This window comes from Hippocampus comes, unplaced genomic scaffold (genome assembly GCF_001891065.2).
Source record: "Hippocampus comes isolate QL1 unplaced genomic scaffold, H_comes_QL1_v1.1 scaffold29, whole genome shotgun sequence".
In the NCBI taxonomy this organism is placed as follows: Eukaryota; Metazoa; Chordata; class Actinopteri; order Syngnathiformes; family Syngnathidae; genus Hippocampus; species Hippocampus comes.
In genome coordinates, this window is record NW_017805820.1 from 736,374 (window position 1) to 754,927 (window position 18,554).

An 18,554-nucleotide genomic window follows, 5' to 3' on the forward strand; every position below is an offset into this window, starting at 1 on the left:
CCCCCCCCCCCGTTGAATCACAAAGTAAATGTGACAAACGACTGTTTTGGGAAAGCTGAATTCAATTTCACAGGTAACACCAGAGTACCAAATTTGTTGAATCAATAAATCACATAAATAGAATCTGTCATACAAAGTAAAGTAGGCCACAAAATCTCAACAAGCCTAAGCATCATGCCACGATCGAAAGAAATTAGAAAAAAAATGATTTAAATCTATCAGTCTACAAAAGGTTACAAAGCCATTTCCAAGACTCTGGGGCTCTAGCGAACCACTGTGAGAGCCATGATCCACCAATGGAGAAAACTTGCAACGGGGCAAACATTCCCAAGAGGGCTCGACCAGCTTAAAATTACTCCGACGACTCATCCAGAAGGTTGAAAAAGAACCTAGAACATCCAAAGAACTCCATACCTTGCTGGCCTCAGTTCAGGTCAGTGTTCACGACTCTAGCATAAAGACACTGGCCAAAAATGAGTTCCCAGGCAAAAACCACTGCTGTCCAAAAATAACACACAGGCTCGTCTAACATTTGCCAAAAGACATCTTGTTGATCCTCAAAACTTTCGGAAAAAACATTCTGTGGTCTGATAAGTCAAAAATTGAACTTTTTGGAAGATCTGTGGCCTGCTATGTCTGGGGTACAAGTGGCACAGCGTTTGATTAAAAAAAAACAAAAAAAACAAAAAAAAACATTATACCAACTGTGAAGTGTGGTGGTGGCGGTGTGATGGTCTGGGGCTGCTTTGCTACCTCAGGACCAGGACAGCTTGCTGTGATTGATGGGACAATGAATTCTGCTGTCTACCAGAAAATCCTGAAGGAGAAAGTCCGGCCATCAGTTTGCGTCCTCGAACTCAAGCACTCTTACATCATGTCCATTACTTGAGTGTAAACGTCAGCTGGGCCACAGTATACAGTATATAGGTTATATGTAGAGATCGTTGTATCTGTGTTTATTTTGCCTTTCCTATGCAGGTAAATAAAATAATTCTCTCTGTATGATGCTGTACATCAATGCAAACTCCAATCACAATCATAAAACCATTAAATAGCTCTCATTGTTTTTAAATGATTGTAAATGTAGATCTTGTATATTGGATCTCATTAGATTACATGGATGTTCTTCATGAAGTGGCCCATACGCAGTGAGTGTAGCATTGCATATTTTAAATTGTACGTTGGTGTGAATGTAAATCATTGTTTATGTGCCCTGTGATTGGCCATTTTTGATTAGCGACGATATCTAAGGCAAGGTTATACTTCTTTTTTGGTGGTGTTTTTTTATTTTACACTTTTCATCGCTGCCTCATTAACGGACACATTCCAATCAGCCACTGCAAATTTAATGTTATCATAAACATCTCATCACTTCCATTCCACGAGAGCAGAAAAGTGTATTTAAAGCATTTAAACAGTTTCAACCTTACAAAACAACGCCAAGACAAAAACGTCAGCCATGCATGCTAACATTTATTCCAAACATGCAAAATGTCCACCACATATCGCAGATGCTCGTTACACCAGCCTAGGGATACCAAGGCGTAAAACAATAAATAAATAAACCAGATGACCAAATTCAGTGTAATCTTGGTAAATGCTTTCACTTCCAATGTGAATGTTTTTTTTTAGGTTTGTACTAAATAAAGGCAATCATTGGATAAGGCTGCCTCTGGATGTTGGATGAAAAATATGCTTGAAAGTGGTAACGTAGCCAGGATGTGTTGAACTTGGCAAGGTCAGCATTGTCGATCTCGTAGTTGCATAGTTGTGTATGATTTGGAAGCAACTGACTTCATTATTCCTGCAGAGAATGTGAGTAAACAATCTTTGTGTACCAAAGTTTCAACCTATGCTTATACCTACTTGTTAAGTCAGAGTGTGTGTGTGTGTGTGTGTGTGTGTGTGTGTGTGTGTGTGTGTGTGTGTGTGTTTGCAGTGCATACATTATCTGTTCAATTTGGATGTTGAGCTTCAAATTGAAAAACATCTCTTACAAAAAAATTCATACAACATGCATAAATATTGCATATATTGCCTTACATATATATTTCATCCCTATACAAGGAGCAGAAAAAAACAGATGAAAAACAATTCTAACTGTAGCCCAACGTAGCAGTGATGATGTTGGACAAATAGAGAGGTCGTTCTCGTAAACAGGTTAAGGGCACAAGGTGAAGAACTTGGAGCAAAACGTCCGCAATGAGTGAATCCAACGTGTGCGTTGGTGTATTTGTCATGTCGATAATATTTTGCCAATGTTAAGATGGATGCGTTAGAGTTACAATTCAGTCTTCACACCTCACCTTCTGTTTCCACTTAATTTCATTCTTTTGGACTGGTAAAGAGTCAGTAATGCACAGGCAGAATTTCCACATCCACATTCAGGCATGCAAATATGCTCACTGTTAAATAAAAAAAAAAAAAAAATGGTGAAAGACAACAAAACGTTCCAAATGTGTCCCGTCCCTATTTCATTCGATTCTTCCGCTGTCCCAGCTTGACATTACCATCATGTTAGCAAATGTTCATCTCAAAGGTATTCATGTTTCAGCTGTATAGGCCTTCGGCACAGCAAGAATATACCGTATGAGGGTTACATAGGCGCTGTCCAAACGTGGACGTCCAAACAGAAAAAGTGATCAAACATCCCGCAGATGTAGAAAAAGTCGTCTGTGCTCAACTCATCCACTCCTTTTCGCAGTTGTATTCCAAAAGCAATTTGCAAATCCAGACATCTCGGAAAATCTTCGTCCTCGACGTTGCATCAGGTTCGTATCGTTCTTATATGTCAAGCAAATGTGAGTGGAGTCGAATGCATGCATTTTGGATGTCGGACTGCTTGCTGCAGCAATACCCATCTGGTGAGGGTTGGCTTTCTGAAGGTCATGATGGCATAATTATAATGTGGTAGAAGGAGACAGGTGTTGTATCGTCTTTTATGTATATGTACAGGAGCTCAATATTTCTCTTTTCTCGCTTTTTTTGCGGGGTGTGGGGTTGGCTTTTTGGGTGTTGCATCCTTCACGGCTGGTTTGTTTCCCCGTCATGCCGTTCATGTCAGTTGATTGCTGCCAAAGACACAAAGGGGAGAAAAGCTTTAAGTTGGTTAATTGTAGGCAGCTGCATATTGTGGAGCATGCTGAATCAAATACCAATGTGCGTGCGCACACACACACACACACACACACACACACACACACACACACACACACACACACACACACACACACACACACACACGAGCACAAGCAAGCAAATGTGCTGAGCTTGGACAAAAGAAACAGGTTCATGCTTGTCAGCTGTTCATATATCACCATGTTGTCATAAAGCAGTAACGACAGTTTGTTGTTCGGCACCTGCTATGTGTGCATGCCGTGCAGTCGCAAACATCATATGTCACATTGATGTAACTCCTCATGCATATGAAACATGTGTCCAGTGAATTGTTGTTTCGAGTGAAAGATTTGATTTGATTGATTGAAATGAATTGAGATCTGTTCTTATGCTTTTTTAAGAACCTTACGACAGTTTTCAAGCATTGTGTGTATCCATAATAAAAGCTTGATGCATATGAAACATGCGTCCAGTGAATTGTTCTTTTGAGTGAAAACAAAAGGACTGCATTGATTCATTGAAATGAATTGAGATGTGTTCTTATGCTTTTTAAAGAAACAAATGTTTTCAAGCATTGTGTGTATCCATAATAAAAGCTTTATGATGACAGTCGGAACAGAATTCAGTCCCCATTGTTTCCGATTGGAAAAATCGTTTCCAAAGCCGAGGTCCCAAAAGAGATTGTTTCCCCTTAGAGGTGACTGCGCATTGAAAGTTTTCAGAACAGTTGTCGTTTTTTTGTACCTGAAAGTGAGACAAATACAATGATGGCGACCACACCCAGCACGATGGAGACGATGCTGAGCAGACGAGCCAGTCGACCCAGCCGTCGGGCCCCGTCCACGTCCCCTGCCTGGAGACTGTTTCTGGACTGGCGGCGCATAAAAACACATGCTCATCAACACCCGCAAACGATCCGATGTAAAGAGTGCAAGAAACATCAGTTAAGTGTAGGAATAAAGAAAATGGGAAATGGCTTGTTAACAGCTAATGGAATATGTTCCCAAAAATAAATCAAATTTCAAAAATGATAGAGCAAGTGCACGAGAACCAAACGTTTTCTGGTTATGTTTTTGCTTGTCGGCCTGAAATGACAGGAAGGAACAGTTCTTGTCGCTTAGTATTTAAAGGTAAAAAGCTGTCTTATGCACAGTTAAAAAAAAAAACAAAAAAAACATTCTCTTTGTGTCACAGGCCGGTGGGTGGTCCAGTGGTTAGCGCGTCGACCTCACAGTGCAGAGGTTCAATTCCAGCTCCGGCCTCCCTGTGTGGAGTTTGCATGTTCTCCCCGGGCCTGCGTGGGTTTTCTCCGGGTAACATGCATGACAGGCTGATTGAACACTCCAAATTGTCGCTAGGTGTGAGTGTGTGCGCGGATGGTTGTTCGTCTCTGTGTGCCCTGCAATTGGCTGGCAACCGGTTCAGGGTGTCCCCCGCCGACTGCCCGGAGACGGCTGGGATAGGCTCCAGCACCCCCCGTGATTGTGTACTAGTTGGCCTATAAACAGTCAGGCTTTTAGGAATAATCCAGGACTGTCAAATATGACATATTTTTTAAAGACACATCCCGCACCCTCTCATCTCCAGTACTGCAATGTGAATGGGGCAAAGACCATCCCGGGGGAGTATGTATTGATCCAGAATCAGCACACACACACACACACCCACCCACACACCTGCATTTGCTGCACACGTTCTTGTGGCTCCAGCAGAGGAAGCCCGCTAAGTGAGTAAATGTTCCTCTTCTCTCTTGTCATTAATAATGGACGAGCGGCAGCAGCAGCAGCAGCAGCAGCCTGGCTCGAGGTGAGGGGCACAGCAAAGAGCTGGTGTGCATCTGAAATGGTCACGTTTGCGTTTCAATTCAAAGGCGATGTTTTAAACGCGCATTTTGGATCATTTTGCTTGAGGAGCTTCGTGTTCTTTCACAATTTAGGCTGACATTTTATTTTCAATGAAAACATTTCTTGGAGTCAAATTGCACACATAATGTTGCGTATGGAGTTTTGGAGGAGCACCCAAAGTTGGTTAAAACTGCCGGCCCTTTGCGCTGCCTGGGTGTTGAGCAGCCCTGAGGGGCCTCCAGAAGAGCTTTTAGACTCACTGTTGCGACATTAAAATCGGCATTAAAATTGCAACGCACTCAATGCAGCTGGATGATCCAATCTGCTCGGAGCACGACGTCACCGCTCTCATTCCTGGGCCAATAAAATGCATCGCGACTCATAAATTATATTTGGACAGACTTTTTTGCGTTACATGGATGGGACTGAGTCAGCTCCATTTACACCATTTGCTCCCCGGGGCGCCGTCCGTGCTCCATCTCACCTCCCGCCTCGTTCCATCCGTGCATACAATCGGATATCTGGACTTTTATCAACTCAACAAATCTCTCCAAGCAATCTTCCGGGGCATCACATCGAGTGAGTGGAAATCACTAGAAAGTGTCAGCACAATGCTAAATAATAAGCATCCTCCATTAGGCGGAAGCTAAACACATGAAGTGACAGGCTTGTTCAGACGATCACGTTTCACGGCGGCCAAATGTAACATCGTCGTAATCGTCACAAAAATGCATCAGAGTGCACTAACTTGATTTCACGCTGTTCTGGCGCAAGGAAATCCAATTAGGAAAAACTTTGGTTGGAATCATTTGAGATGACCAAGCAAAGTGATCATGGCAACGAAGGATAATGAGATGCAATTAGAAAAGCCAATTTAACATGAAGAATATCTCAGCGGAGTGGTTGAAGTCATCACAAAGAGAGTGACCGAGTGGAAAAACACTTTGCAGCATGTGATGAGCATGAAAGCACATATTTTGATCCATAGGCCATCGGCAAATCTGCCGAGCGGGCACGGCTGCTGCAGTTCAGCTCTCGCCGTTATCTGGATATGGTGGCTGTAAAAAGCCATTAGGCCCACATGGCTGATCCTGTAATTGGCCGCACATCGTCCGTGTTAGCCGGCCACGGTGTGCATCTGTCCCAGATCTGCAGCTCGATGGCGGGTTGCCAATTGTTCGGCTGATAAAAAAGATCACTACCATTTGTTGTGTCACATTTACAAGAACACTTTTACCTACTATGCTACTGTATTTACATCATTGTGGTGATACAATAGGGGTGCTTCGTATTTTTTTTTTTAGGTTGTACTTGATGTAAAAGGTTTAGGAATGACTGACCTAGCCTAGGCTATAAAAAAGTGTGAGTTCTTCGGTGTTGTCCCATGTCAACATTCAATGAAATAATTGACAAAAAAATGGGAGACGTATACACACTTTTGTGACGTACTGTTTGCAAATGGTTTAAAATCATCTTAGCTTCACCCTCCACAAGACAACTACTGAACAACCCAAACCATGCTCTCTTTTGCATTCAGATTTTACTCCGGTAATTTGTGTTTTGTTCACTTCTTCATTTAGTTAGGCAGCAGGGTTGTGCGAAAACTCAAAGACCTGCATGAAATCATGACATTGGTATCAGTACAGTCGCACCTTGCGATTGACCGGGGACCAAGTCCCGGGAGGAGTGTGCCAATAGGCTCCAGCTCCACCTGACCCCCTGAACAGGATAGGAAGGACTGTCGGAAAAATGGTTGCAGTTCCTGTCCACTTGCATTGAGGCAAAGTGGAACATTGTTCGGGCTCAGTGGAGTTCTATGTGCTAGTCAGTGCCATTCTGCTTTGCTTTTGTCCATCAACCGGTATTTGAGATCACATTCTTGCACTCAATCACACCGTCTGGTGATATGTGCTGGTTATATCGCCCTTTTCATGTTTCCAAGCCATTCGAGCCCTTTTCGAAGCAAATTCGCTCACTTTTAAATCAGTTGCTCACGAGCACTATCGTAAACCTGTTTTCTCTGTCAGGCTCACTTGATCTGACATAATCTGATTCAATTCCAATGATCGGAAAGTGCACCGGATCCATTTGGCGTTCCTCTCGCACACGTCGTCCTTGCGAAGAAGGCGGCTTTCGCCGCGGCACGGGGAGCGGATGTTTATTGCTGCCACACCGCAACGCTGCAAACTGGCACAATCTGCTCTCTGCAGCAGAGTAACTAAATTGACTTCTCTCACCGTCTATTGAATTAGTGTCCCAGATCCGGTTTCCTTCTCCTACACTTTGCCTCTCATGGCTCGCTGTCAATGCCTCGCTCACTTCCTCTCACACATATGCACGCACACACATATTCCAAGCCATTAGCAAGTGCCCGACGAGTGTATGTCAGTAAGTTCATGATGAAGACTCATGGTAAGTCTGGTTGGATCTTGCTTGATATTCCCTCAGGTGTGCGCGCAGCCCAAAGGAGTGATGTCACAGAACTAATGGGCTCAGTGAGTTGCCTTCACTTTGGTTTCAGCCAGCCAACTTTTGCAATCGGGCAAAATGTCGGCAGTCAAGAAAATGGGTGGATGCGCGCAACCTCCTTGAGGTTTTCGGTGGAGCATTCAAGAACGTCACTTCCATGTGGTCTTCAAGACTTGATCCTTTTTGATTAGAAATATTGAAAAGAGACTATCGCTAGTTTCCATGAGTGATCTGGAGCCTGTCAGTAACAACATGTCCACATTGTTCGTTCATGATTGTTGTGTTTATAGTAAGAATTAATATATCAATATACTGTCATCTAATTTTCTTCAATGATGAGCAAAGAAGTCGGAGGCTTCTACTACCTAATGTTGAATTGTGGCGTCGACATGTCGAGTCAACATCTTTTTCAGAAGGATGGAACCAGAAATTTTTCAGTGGGCTGACCAGGGTGATTCGTATGTCCACTCATCATGCAAACATAATGCAAACGAACAAAAGCTGGGTCAAAAACATTTTGAGACGAGCTACGATTACTGTACTTGATGATACCTTTTCCTTTGCTTTTGTATACTATCTCATGCACTGATTCGCTAGCTTAGAGCCAATCAGAGACATCAATTAGTGATGACCGTAGTCGCCATTTTGCATCCCGCCCATTAACGGCTCTTTCATTCTAACGATATCTACAAGGCACTATGACACAACAATTTCTTGATTCTTCACAATTGTAAAGGTTACTTTTTATTTAGACTGAAACAAGAACTTGGCCTCTTTTCAAAAGAATTTTTCACTATCTGCCAAATTAATGCTTGTGAAGTTCATTGCCGTCATATAACACTTGTAACTTACATTTTTGTTCGCAACTTGAGACAAAAAAAGATTGGCCGAGTAGTAGCCCGTATTCAGAAAAAAATGTTACTTGTGAGTAGGGTCACTCATAAATGAAGGCACCACTGTATTACACATACTGTATATTGAGTTAAACGATCTATATTTCATAGTTCTTTGTTTCCAGAAAATAGTGCTGTGCTCCAGTTTTTGTTGTTGTGACAAATAAACACTACACCCGAAACAACTGCCTTTTTTGGCTCTCGGAGGTAAACTAAAAAAGGTTTCATTCAGATCAGTGACTTTCATTACCTTTGCTCTGACATCTCATACCACAATAAATCCCCTTTTTGTTGCACAATGTAGGCAGTTAAAAGAAGAGTCTTAAAAGAATATTTTTCAATGAACGATTCCAAAATGAATTCCTAGGTCTGTCAACATCTGAATAAAAATCTTCCAGTATGATTATTGCCGAAAGGTGTTCTATGTTGCTGCACTGCTAAAGTTGCTTTGGTGACTTTCTTTTTTTTTTTTGGTTCACTCACCATAATGGAGTAGACGAGGGCCACGATGCTGACGGGCCACACGGGGAAGAAGCAGGAGATGATGACGAGGATCAGGTAGTCTCGGGGCTGGGGGCTTTCCTGCACCGCGGCGTTGCCGGTGGACGAGCGGCTCAGGCTGACTTTGGACGGTGAGAGGGGCGCGGCGGCGGTCAGCTGCCCCGCGGAGCCCGATCGGACGTTCATCCCGTGGCCGTTGCGGTCCGCCTCCGGTCCCTTGGCCTGGTTGTGGTCCATGTTGATGGAGAAGGATGAGGACATTTTGAGCCCTTGGCTCGCGGGCTCTCTGGTGACGGCCAGTAGCTTCTCGGTCTCCTGGAAGTCAGCTAGCTGGGCGCCGGCTTCTCCTCCTCCACCGCCGCCCTCGCCAAGGTTGGACTTGAGGAAGTCGCAGTCCGTGTTGATAGCCATGCTCGCCTCGATCACGTAATTGTCCAAATTGCTTCTTCTCGTTTGTTTGTTCCCAAATTTAATCTTGACGATGGGCCATTATCGTGCAAAAGTTTTACAAGTGACTTTTGATTGTGAGTGAAATCCTCATAGATTAAAAAAAAAAGAGTCCGCTCTCTCGTGAAGTACTTTTAAAATTTTCCACTTAATCACTTTGCTTTATTCACATACACTTGCGTTATTTCCAGGATCACACACGTGTGCCGGATCCGATGAGGAGCAAACAAGGTGGAACTCCATCCAGTCTTTTCAATGAAAAAGACGAGAAAGGTGCACCTTCCGTCCTCCACTAAAAGGCTGGTCTGAGCTTCTTGTCCCTCCACCCTATTCACTCTGCGGCTTGCCAGACAGGACGAAACCTTTGTCAAGCTGCATAAACCCATAGTTTCCTTTTCCGGTGAAGAGTCACGTTTGAAGATACGTTTTATGTGTTCAGCAGCTATTCGTAAAATAAATAGTTCTTCTCGACACAAATATAGAGCATACATGCGCAGTTTCAGACAATTGTATTTTAAATGTTTATATACCTATGATTTTAAATTTTCGTACAATTGTAATTTATTTTTGACATGTATACATTGTTGTATTCATTCCTTTTAAATACAGTACATTTCATAAATATTTCTCGACGTAATTTATAACGTGTCCTTTCTTAATTTACGTTCTACAACATACATCTGTTAAAGTAATGTTAACAGGAACTGAAGATAAGTACCGGAAGCGGAAAAATAAATTAAAATTATATTTTAGAATGTCAAATAAAATGCTGGAGGGCCTTAAATGGGGCTAGAGATTTCTGACAGGGTTATAGAGCACACCCCTCCGAGCCTCCGCTGCCCAATTTGCCATCCCCAATGCAACCAAATATTTTAAAATAATATAGATGAATTACTTATATGCTCGAGCTTTGTTGATGATCGTCTCCATGTTTTCACTTTCCCTTGACATGTAATTATTTATACAAATGATCATGGATAAAATTATCTAATTTTGAGTGAAAAGTACCATCTTTTCCAGTGTCCATTGGTGAAGCATCTGTTGAACTGCCGCCGAACAGCTATTGTACCATATCAGCCCTGCTGAGTTTTATTTTGAAGGCTGTACTTCCTTACTTCTGCCATGACTTTTTAGCTCTCCGTCTAACTTGATGCTGCTGATGTTGATTGAGCAGAGCAGTCAATCAGGGAGTCCCCCCCCCCCATACACACACACACGCACACACACACACGCACACGCGCACACGCGCACACACACACACACACACACACACACACACACACACACACACACACACACACACCTCCCCTCCTTTTCTCAACATCAGCACCAGTGTTTTATGGAAGGCTTTGTGCTGCTATGCAGAATTTACTTTCCGACCATGTTCCTGTGGCACAGTCTTCCCAAGTCATAAATCATCCACCCACACAAAGTCTGCTTTCGAGTGCAATAGCCTATATATACAGCTATACAAATACAATGCTTGAGTCGGAACACCTTACACATTCTTAGACACTTTGCGTATTGTAAGCAGCTAATTCGCACGTATCAGACAGAATACAATAGTGGTGATTCTGTGCTGGGTGGGACTTTCATGTGAAACGTCCATCCACTGTGCATTTCCCTCCCAGTCCACGCCCATTGATTTTCATTATCGTTAGACCTCTGCATAACGTGAGCCTCTTTTCCCTAAGTGATGCTACCCCATTGTGGCCAACTCAGTGGGGATTCCCTTAAATGTAAACGAAAGCCTAAATAAAGGTACTAATAATTGTTGCTTAACATCCTAAGTAAAATGATTGTTTGTTGTAGTGACGTCGAGCTTCACGGCATTATACACGCCCTACAGTGTGATGGAGTTCAGTGCTAAGCCACTGCAAACTACAAGAATAAATACACGTTGATTGTTTAACTACAATCGACAACCCGGTTCTTGTAGAAAGCGGGGACTAGACAGAGACAAACAGTAGCTACAGCCCACATGATTTCATTTTATGAGCCTCTGGGCTGCTCATGAAGTTGCGCTGCGGGCTGGATTCATGACTCCTGCAGGATCCCCTGCTACACCCGCAATCAAACACGAGCAGACGGTACATGTGGATTGAGTGACACCTCGTGGAAAGACGCAGGATTACTTTCTTTTTCTTTACGCCGGTGACGAGGATTTACTTAATAGGCCCCTTCATAAGAGGTGCATGGATAGTGACAGTGATTTCCAAACAAATTAAACATGAACTTAGCAAACATAGAGAGAGCAGTTCAACAAATGAGTCAAATCCAATATGATAATCTTTTTTTTTTAAATAAAGTTTGTGAAGTGCCTCCTTGCATGTCAAAGTCACTTCAAAACATGCCCTTGTATTTGTTCCTGTCCTCCTCGTTCTTCTCCTCTATGCGCATGTTCAGCACTGCCAGTTCCTTTTTCACAGCCTTTTTCATGCCCGGGTCTAGATCCAAAACCTTGCTGAAGTCCTGCCTGGCCTCAGCCTCATTCCACACCTCCAAATGGGCCTTCCCACGCAGGTAGTAGGCCTTCATGACACCTAGGGACCAACATGAACCGCTTTTATAAGTCTCGTTGTTGCTTATAAAGTGAAACACATTAATGACTACAAACATGAAAAAAAATTAAAAAAAAAAAAATATATATATATATATAAACATGCATTGCAGGCTGATTGAACGTGCTAAATTGTCCCTAGGTGTGAGTGTGAGCGCGGTTGTTCGTCTCTGTGTGCCAAGTGATTGGCTGGCGACTGGTTCAGGGTGTCCCCCGCCTACTGGCCGAAGACAGCTGGGATAGGGCTCCAGCACCCACCGCGACCCTTGTGAGGATAAGCGGATAATAAACTCTAGTGTGTGTGTGGTTTGCATCCAACCTGGGTGTTGGTTAATGATGTCACTGGTGTGTTCGATGACCTCATAGTACTCCTCTATGCGTAGGAGACACTGGCAGTAGTTGAGTGTTAAGGTGTGGGCCATCTTCTCCAGCTTCAGCCATGGAGCTTCCCATGCTTTCTCCTGGGACAAACACGTCACATGCTAATTGTCTTCTCAATGTGCATCGCCAAGTGTGCTAGCATGTATGTAAGGGTTGATTCTCGCACACTTCAAAAAAACAAGCTCACACTCTCTCACAGGCTAATGAAACACACTCAGACATTCTTGAAACATAAGCATAATGTGTCAGATAATTCCAGTTTGTTTACAAGCATACACGCATTTTTCCGTTGATATACCTGTAGGTGTGTTTCAGTATGATGTGTGAGAGGATTTCACTCATGCAAGTTTTACACAGGTGCATGTGAGAAGGTTTCATTTGTGTGTCACCGTGAGTATTTCGGTAGTGCGCGTGTCAGCAAAAAGAAATAAAATCTGTAGTGAATATCAGCCTGTTTCATAGGTGTTCGTGGGTGGAATAAAAAGTTCAGTAGTCTGTGTAAAAGTGTAAGAGAGTGAGAGCGACAAAAAAAAAAAAAAAATCATTAGTGCACGTGAGAGCAATTTAATTGTGTGTGCGTGAGAGAGCATTGCAGTCATTGCGAGTGAAACCAAAATTCTCTCGTGGCCAACTCATGTTTGCTGCGGGCCACATCCTAGTTGTGGTTTCCTTCGAAGGGCCATTATGACCATGACCCAAATAAATGTATGATCACTTCATATTACTTGTACACAGCAAATGGATGAATATCTAGTTTTGAAAAAAATGCTTGGAATACCTCATCATTTTTTAAAAAAATGAAGGCAATTTGCAATTTGGGCTATATTACCACGCAACAAGAAGTCGATGCTTTCACGGGCCACATAGAATGATACGATGGACCAGATATGGCCCTCGGGCCTTGAGCTTGACACCTGTACTGAGTGTGTGAGAACATTTCAGTTCAGCGTGTTTAAGCTGCTCTCTTTGCTCACCTTTGTCTGCACGTTTTTGATGCAAATGATGGCTTCCTTGTATTTGAGCGTGGCGTCTTGGTAACGTCCCTGCTTGAAGAGCTTGTTCCCCTGACCGTGCAGCACGGGTACCACCTTCAGCCTCTCCTCATCATTCAACGCCCAAGACTCCCTGTTGTACTCACTGGGCTGCAGCACCTGTCACACACTCACATCTCTCACTAGGCTGGACATGTTTTGACACGCAGGTACTCCCACCATTTTGGCTTCCGGTCCCACCTTGAGCAGTTCCAGAATGAAGAAGAGAGGCTTGGGCTCCTTCATCAACTCATCCAGGTCGTCGTAGCCCAGACTGTGGTAGGCAAACATGTTGGCCATGCCACACGTGCGAACGTGCCAGTCCACGGGGTCTTTGCCGTCTGCAATGCGTCTCATGCTCTTGGACACAAGCGGGTACACGCCGGTGTGCTTGGGAGGACAATGCGTCAAAGTGAAAACATTTATGGCCCGTAAACGTGACAACTGAATAAGCCGCTACTCTGCGAGTGGCAACGGAATTTTATTGATGGTATTTGTATGATCATTCATGGCGGTACTTCACGTCCTCCCTCATTCTGACCTCAAATTACAGTGATAGTGATATTGTTCAATGTATTCATGGCCTTTGGCGAATGTTTTCAAATTTTAACCCTTCAATGGACCCTATAATTGTTCATTTTCATTTCATATTCATTTTATGAAGTACCGATTAAGTGTACATACAAGTGTAAATACGATGATGAAGCAATAATGAAACACAACATTAAAAAAAAAAAAAAAGCAGTATAATGTCCTGGTTCGTAGTGGGCTGTTGGGGGAATTTACTGAACGTAGAGATTTTCATGTTCCTCATATTTTGCTGAGTGCCTTCTATAAAGTGGAATGTGTGTTGTGGGTCAATGTGTATGTGTATGTGTGTTGAGTCAGTCAGTAGAGGGACTAAACACTCTGAGCCCCTTCACATCTAATCAGAGCGAAGGAATGGCAGTATTGCTGAGTCGGCAGGAATCCGAGCCGATTAGGCAAAAGTGAGACGGCTGCAGATGAATGACGGTTTGCCTCCACCCATATGTCTTGCTCTCTCGCGCGCACACACACACACACACACACACACACACACACACACACACACACACACACACACTGGTTTACTGGTCGAAGGGAAAAAAAAAAATATATATATATGAAAAGATAAAGTAACTTTTACACAAGCTACTCCATAGTGGTTTGAGTGTTGTTTTTTTTTTTCCATTCTTTTTTTATTTTTGGCTTGTCCACCATATCTTCCAAACTGTTCGCCGGGTTCTCTTGGTTTCATCGAAGCAAAACACTGACATAATACATACACACCTATGTGCATTCTGGACATTTAAAGTGAGTTTTAATTCTATGTAAGATAAGTCTTTCCACCTTAGCGCAAATTCTAAATTCTACTGTATGCAGAAGACACAAGATTGCCAAATGTAACAGTATACTTGCTGTCGATCACTTGGCAACCTCCTTGATCAATATTACATATTGCAATAGATACTGAATGTGCAGTGTTATATGAATCCACTTATAATAAAAGCCTCTCCTCGAGACCACTCACAGAAATACTGGATGAGGAAATTGTTCTTTTAGCACTTCATCCACGTCCTTGTTTTAGATGAGATGGAGCCTGTCGCAGTTGAGTTTGGGTGAGAGGTGGGATGTTGAAATTCAGAATTGTACGTTTTCTACTCACAATGGTGTCACACCAGAACTCGGCCACCTCTCCGATCCTCATGGAAGCCAGCAGCATCTCCCAGATGTCCAGTTTGAACATGTTGCCAATCACTATCTCCATGGGGGTGCCCACAGCCTTGCTGTCATCTATCACCGTGCGCTCATCATCACACAGTGTGGTGCGGAAGTCAAAGGTCACCTGAAACAAAACAAGCATCGACCCCTGACATGAAGCTCAATTTGAGCCTCTACAATGATATGAAGAAATGGAAACATCTCATTTGTGGGTTGCGACTAAAGGTGGTGCTACTCGAACATGTTACGAATAGACAACTCCAAAGCTATTTCAATTCTGTGGGATAAATATGTTACATCACATATGAACATAGTTATTCAACAGGCCAGCAAATGGTTGTATAACTGCCATGGAAAATGAAAGCACGTTGCCAAGTTTTTTTCTGTTGTGCAAGAACGTGGCTTCATGGAAGCCTCGCTCACACCTCTCTTGTGTATGCGTGTGTATTTTGTGATGAACAGCCCCTGTAGTGACTCAGGAGAAAAGAGGATGCAGTACAATGCAATCTTCTCTTTTGTTCTATAGCAGGTCAAAAAGGAAACAAAACTGTACATGTTTTTTTGTTGCACATTATTCATGCTATAATGTACTTTTGCATGACTTTTTTTGACTAGTGCTGATTTTCTATTAAAAAAAAAAACAATCAATTTTGTAAAAATCTACCGTATACAATATAAAATATATAATTATTTCTCATAAAAAGAAGTGTTCAGTGTTAATGTTATTATTTTTGGAAAATTACACATTTAGTGCAGCATCTGGAAAACCTTTGAATGTATTAGATTTTTTTCCATCGTGCATATGAAAAGAAATAGCTGTCGAGCGAATATCATCTACTCCTGAAATGAATCTAAAATATTGTGATTTTTCTGATACTGTGTTACCCTCTACTGGCCTGCATGTGAAACGCAGCTACATCAGTCGCCCATTTGGGTTGAAACAGATTTCCCGAAGTTGATCGCATTAAACGTTTTAAAATCAATCGTCAACTCCCCAAATACAATTACCACAGAAAATGAAGTACTAGCGAATATGCTCTACTCCTGAAATGAATCTAAAATAGTGATTTTTTTTCTGATACTGTGTCACCCTCTACTGGCCTGCATGTGAAACGCAGCTACATCAGTCGCCCATTTGGGTTGAAACAGATTTCCCGAAGTTGATCGCATTAAACGTTTTAAAATCAATCGTCAACTCCCCAAATACAATTACCACAGAAAATGAAGTACCCGAGACCAAACGAATTACCTTTGCCCCAGTGATGAATTTGGGGATTTCTCCGGTCCCACCATGCAAGATTTTCTTCTTGACGCCCTCTAAACCCAGCAGAAGGGCGTCCTGCATATCTGACATATTTCCTGGCGTTATTCGTTGAAATATGTCTCACCTTCTGTTGTCATCTATACTTGTGCAGTGAGTGAGTCCATAAGTGTGTAAAGTGCATCGCTGAAGGAGGATTAATTCGGGCAAGGATAATAGGATAGTGTATTCGTCAGCAGCACTGACTGTTAGCTTGGGGAAACATCTCGAAAGAAAAGGCGGTACAGGCTCATATGATGACTTTGTCTGATACCAAGCATGATTACCTCCACCAAGAAGGATTGTTTGTGTTTGTAGGATTATTTAAAAGCAATTGAATTAATCTTGATGGTGTTGTTGAGCTGCGAGAAACAATCCACAGTAATTACCGTCTTTTCTCAAATAGGGGCCCTTTTGTGTAATTGACAATAAAAGTTCCATTTCCCTAAATAAAGGCTGCATTCCAAATGGTGTGGACTCTTTTTCTTTCTTCGGGATAAATGTATGATTTGATGCCACTTAACAACTGTAAAATGACTTTCGCTACTGGGGTGTGTCATCATAGCACACTTCTTGACCGCAACACTCATGGCATCTGTAAAAGGGGAGCTCTACCTTTCCAGGAGGGACATAAAGCAACATAGAACATGGTTTGTTGTGTTTTATTTATCACAATATATTCAATCGACCAATGATTTCAAAAATAATACAAAGGTCCTCGGTTTATGATAGAGTTTTGTTCCTCTTGCTGCCACGTAATCCAAATTTGTGGGTAGTCTATCTCAAAACAAGGCTAACAGAGTAGTGTAGTAAAGTCCTCCTTTTGCTCCAGCTAACCTGGGACTCTGAACAGTAGAAGCAGTATAGAAACTGGATGGATTATTTAATATACTTATTGAAATGCACTACAGCAAATAAAGGGATCCCCTTTAAACAAATTCCTGAAAGGGGGAAGTTAAGTAAAAAAATATCTTTTCCTTTCAATATATTCGAGGTTCAATGCGAGTGTCACGTGACCAACCCCGGAACCCAAGCGAGCCGTGACGTTTGCAATTTCTGTCGACAGCAGGCGGCAGTAGAAATGTCAAAACGGCTGCACGGAGAACGCATTGGAAGAACATTTTTGACTTGAGTTCCACTTCAATAAGCACCCGTTACTCTTTACGAACGAAGCACATACGGCGATTGCATGAAGAAATAGTTAGTGACTCGCATCTGCATTTTCCCCCCTAACGTGGTCATTTCATTAGCGCCGCTTAGAGGACTGAAGTTCAATGACATGATCTCATTAAACAGAAGTATAATTAAACGTGCTTAGAGTTGTATGGTATGGTGCACGACTGAGTGCCATTCTATATTTTTTTTTGAGTGAAGGCAGACTTTATAATACAGAGTTGTTGCAATGGCGTGCGTATCTGTGCGTGTGTGTTTCATGAAAGACAATGAAATGGAAAAAGAAAATTATGGAGGAGTGGACATTGCTATCATTCCAGAGGAAATTTCACTGATTTACATGGTGATGTGAACAATGCAGTGAATGCTGAAAGCAGACAACTACATGATGCACTCAATGACCTTTCTTACTTGGCATCTGCCACCTATCTGTGTCTGGGTGTGTGAGCATGTGCGTAGAATGTTCCCTCACAACGTCTGCAAGTAGTTTAGAGCCTTGCTCATGTTTTATTTCTACCCAGCGCACGAATACCATGGCTCATGCTTGCATAACTGTACAGCTGTGTGTTTTCCTTTGTGAAGGAACATGGCAGGTAAGTCCTTCACTAAGTTTGACTATCACGCAAGGCTGCTGTCTTATCTGTGTTCAAATAGCACCTCCATACCATAGATTGTGCTGTAACCTCCAATCAAGTCTTTTCTCCACTTACATGATACGGCATTAAGCAACACAGTATGCACCCACGTGCCATCCAGATGAAAAGGTTTCATGGTCCCATTTTTGCTTTGATACTTTTTGTCTTGGTTTTCGGATTTGTATTCATTTGATTCCACTTCCCTTGTTTGCCTTTTTGTTTTATTTTGGGGAAATAACTACATTTTTTTTAGTACAATCCCCACTCCTGCTTTGTCTCCCTGATGATACAACCTTAGCAATAAAAACAAAAAAAGAATAACTTTGCTGTTAATGCTTCCTTGTTTTGATAGGTGTAACTGGTTTTGAGGGACATTGTTACGACAAAATTGGAAACATAGGAAAAGTGGAAGAGAAGACTCATAGGTCTTGCACTGTATGTTCTGATAGTATGGAAGGAA

General features: G+C 42.5%; 2 protein-coding genes across 4 annotated transcripts; both read right to left on the reverse strand.

Moving 5' to 3' along the window:
• Window positions 1–1,286: 1,286 nt before the first annotated feature.
• On the reverse strand, window positions 1,287–9,577 carry trarg1a (trafficking regulator of GLUT4 (SLC2A4) 1a). The gene is made up of 3 exons (XM_019886002.1): window positions 8,807–9,577; window positions 3,862–3,988; window positions 1,287–3,071 (listed from the first exon to the last, which is right to left on the reverse strand). Exons 1-3 carry the CDS (start codon window positions 9,233–9,235, stop codon window positions 3,061–3,063), a joined length of 567 nt encoding a protein of 188 aa, XP_019741561.1. The 5' UTR covers window positions 9,236–9,577; the 3' UTR covers window positions 1,287–3,060.
• Window positions 9,578–11,242: 1,665 nt separating this feature from the next.
• aipl1 (aryl hydrocarbon receptor interacting protein-like 1) lies at window positions 11,243–17,261 on the reverse strand. Of its 3 annotated transcripts, none has more exons than XM_019885815.1 (7): window positions 16,814–17,261; window positions 16,236–16,325; window positions 14,931–15,110; window positions 13,445–13,633; window positions 13,187–13,363; window positions 12,151–12,292; window positions 11,243–11,814 (listed from the first exon to the last, which is right to left on the reverse strand). In XM_019885815.1, exons 1-7 carry the CDS (start codon window positions 16,874–16,876, stop codon window positions 11,615–11,617), a joined length of 1,041 nt encoding a protein of 346 aa, XP_019741374.1. In that variant the 5' UTR covers window positions 16,877–17,261; the 3' UTR covers window positions 11,243–11,614. The 3 variants fall into 3 exon arrangements, with proteins under 3 accessions (XP_019741374.1, XP_019741376.1, XP_019741375.1); XM_019885817.1 differs by having other exon boundaries at window positions 16,236–16,387; window positions 16,814–16,877; XM_019885816.1 differs by lacking the exon at window positions 16,814–17,261 and having other exon boundaries at window positions 16,236–16,757.
• Window positions 17,262–18,554: the final 1,293 nt, after the last annotated feature.

What these genes read in the sequence shown, in the direction of transcription:
- trarg1a (XM_019886002.1), bottom strand. Translation starts at nt 9,235, where the DNA reads ATGGCTATCAACACGGACTGCGACTTCCTCAAGTCCAACCTTGGCGAG. An exon ending in CCCTCGTCTACTCCATTATG is followed by an intron (nt 3,989 to 8,806) that starts GTGAGTGAACCA and finishes ATGCGCCGCCAG; the next exon opens with TCCAGAAACAGTCTCCAGGC.
- aipl1 (XM_019885815.1), bottom strand. Translation starts at nt 16,876, where the DNA reads ATGAGTGTTGCGGTCAAGAAGTGTGCTATGATGACACACCCCAGTAGC. An exon ending in GTAGCGAAAGTCATTTTACA is followed by an intron (nt 16,326 to 16,813) that starts GTTGTTAAGTGG and finishes TCAGATATGCAG; the next exon opens with GACGCCCTTCTGCTGGGTTT. An exon ending in AGTTCTGGTGTGACACCATT is followed by an intron (nt 13,634 to 14,930) that starts GTGAGTAGAAAA and finishes TGTCCTCCCAAG; the next exon opens with CACACCGGCGTGTACCCGCT.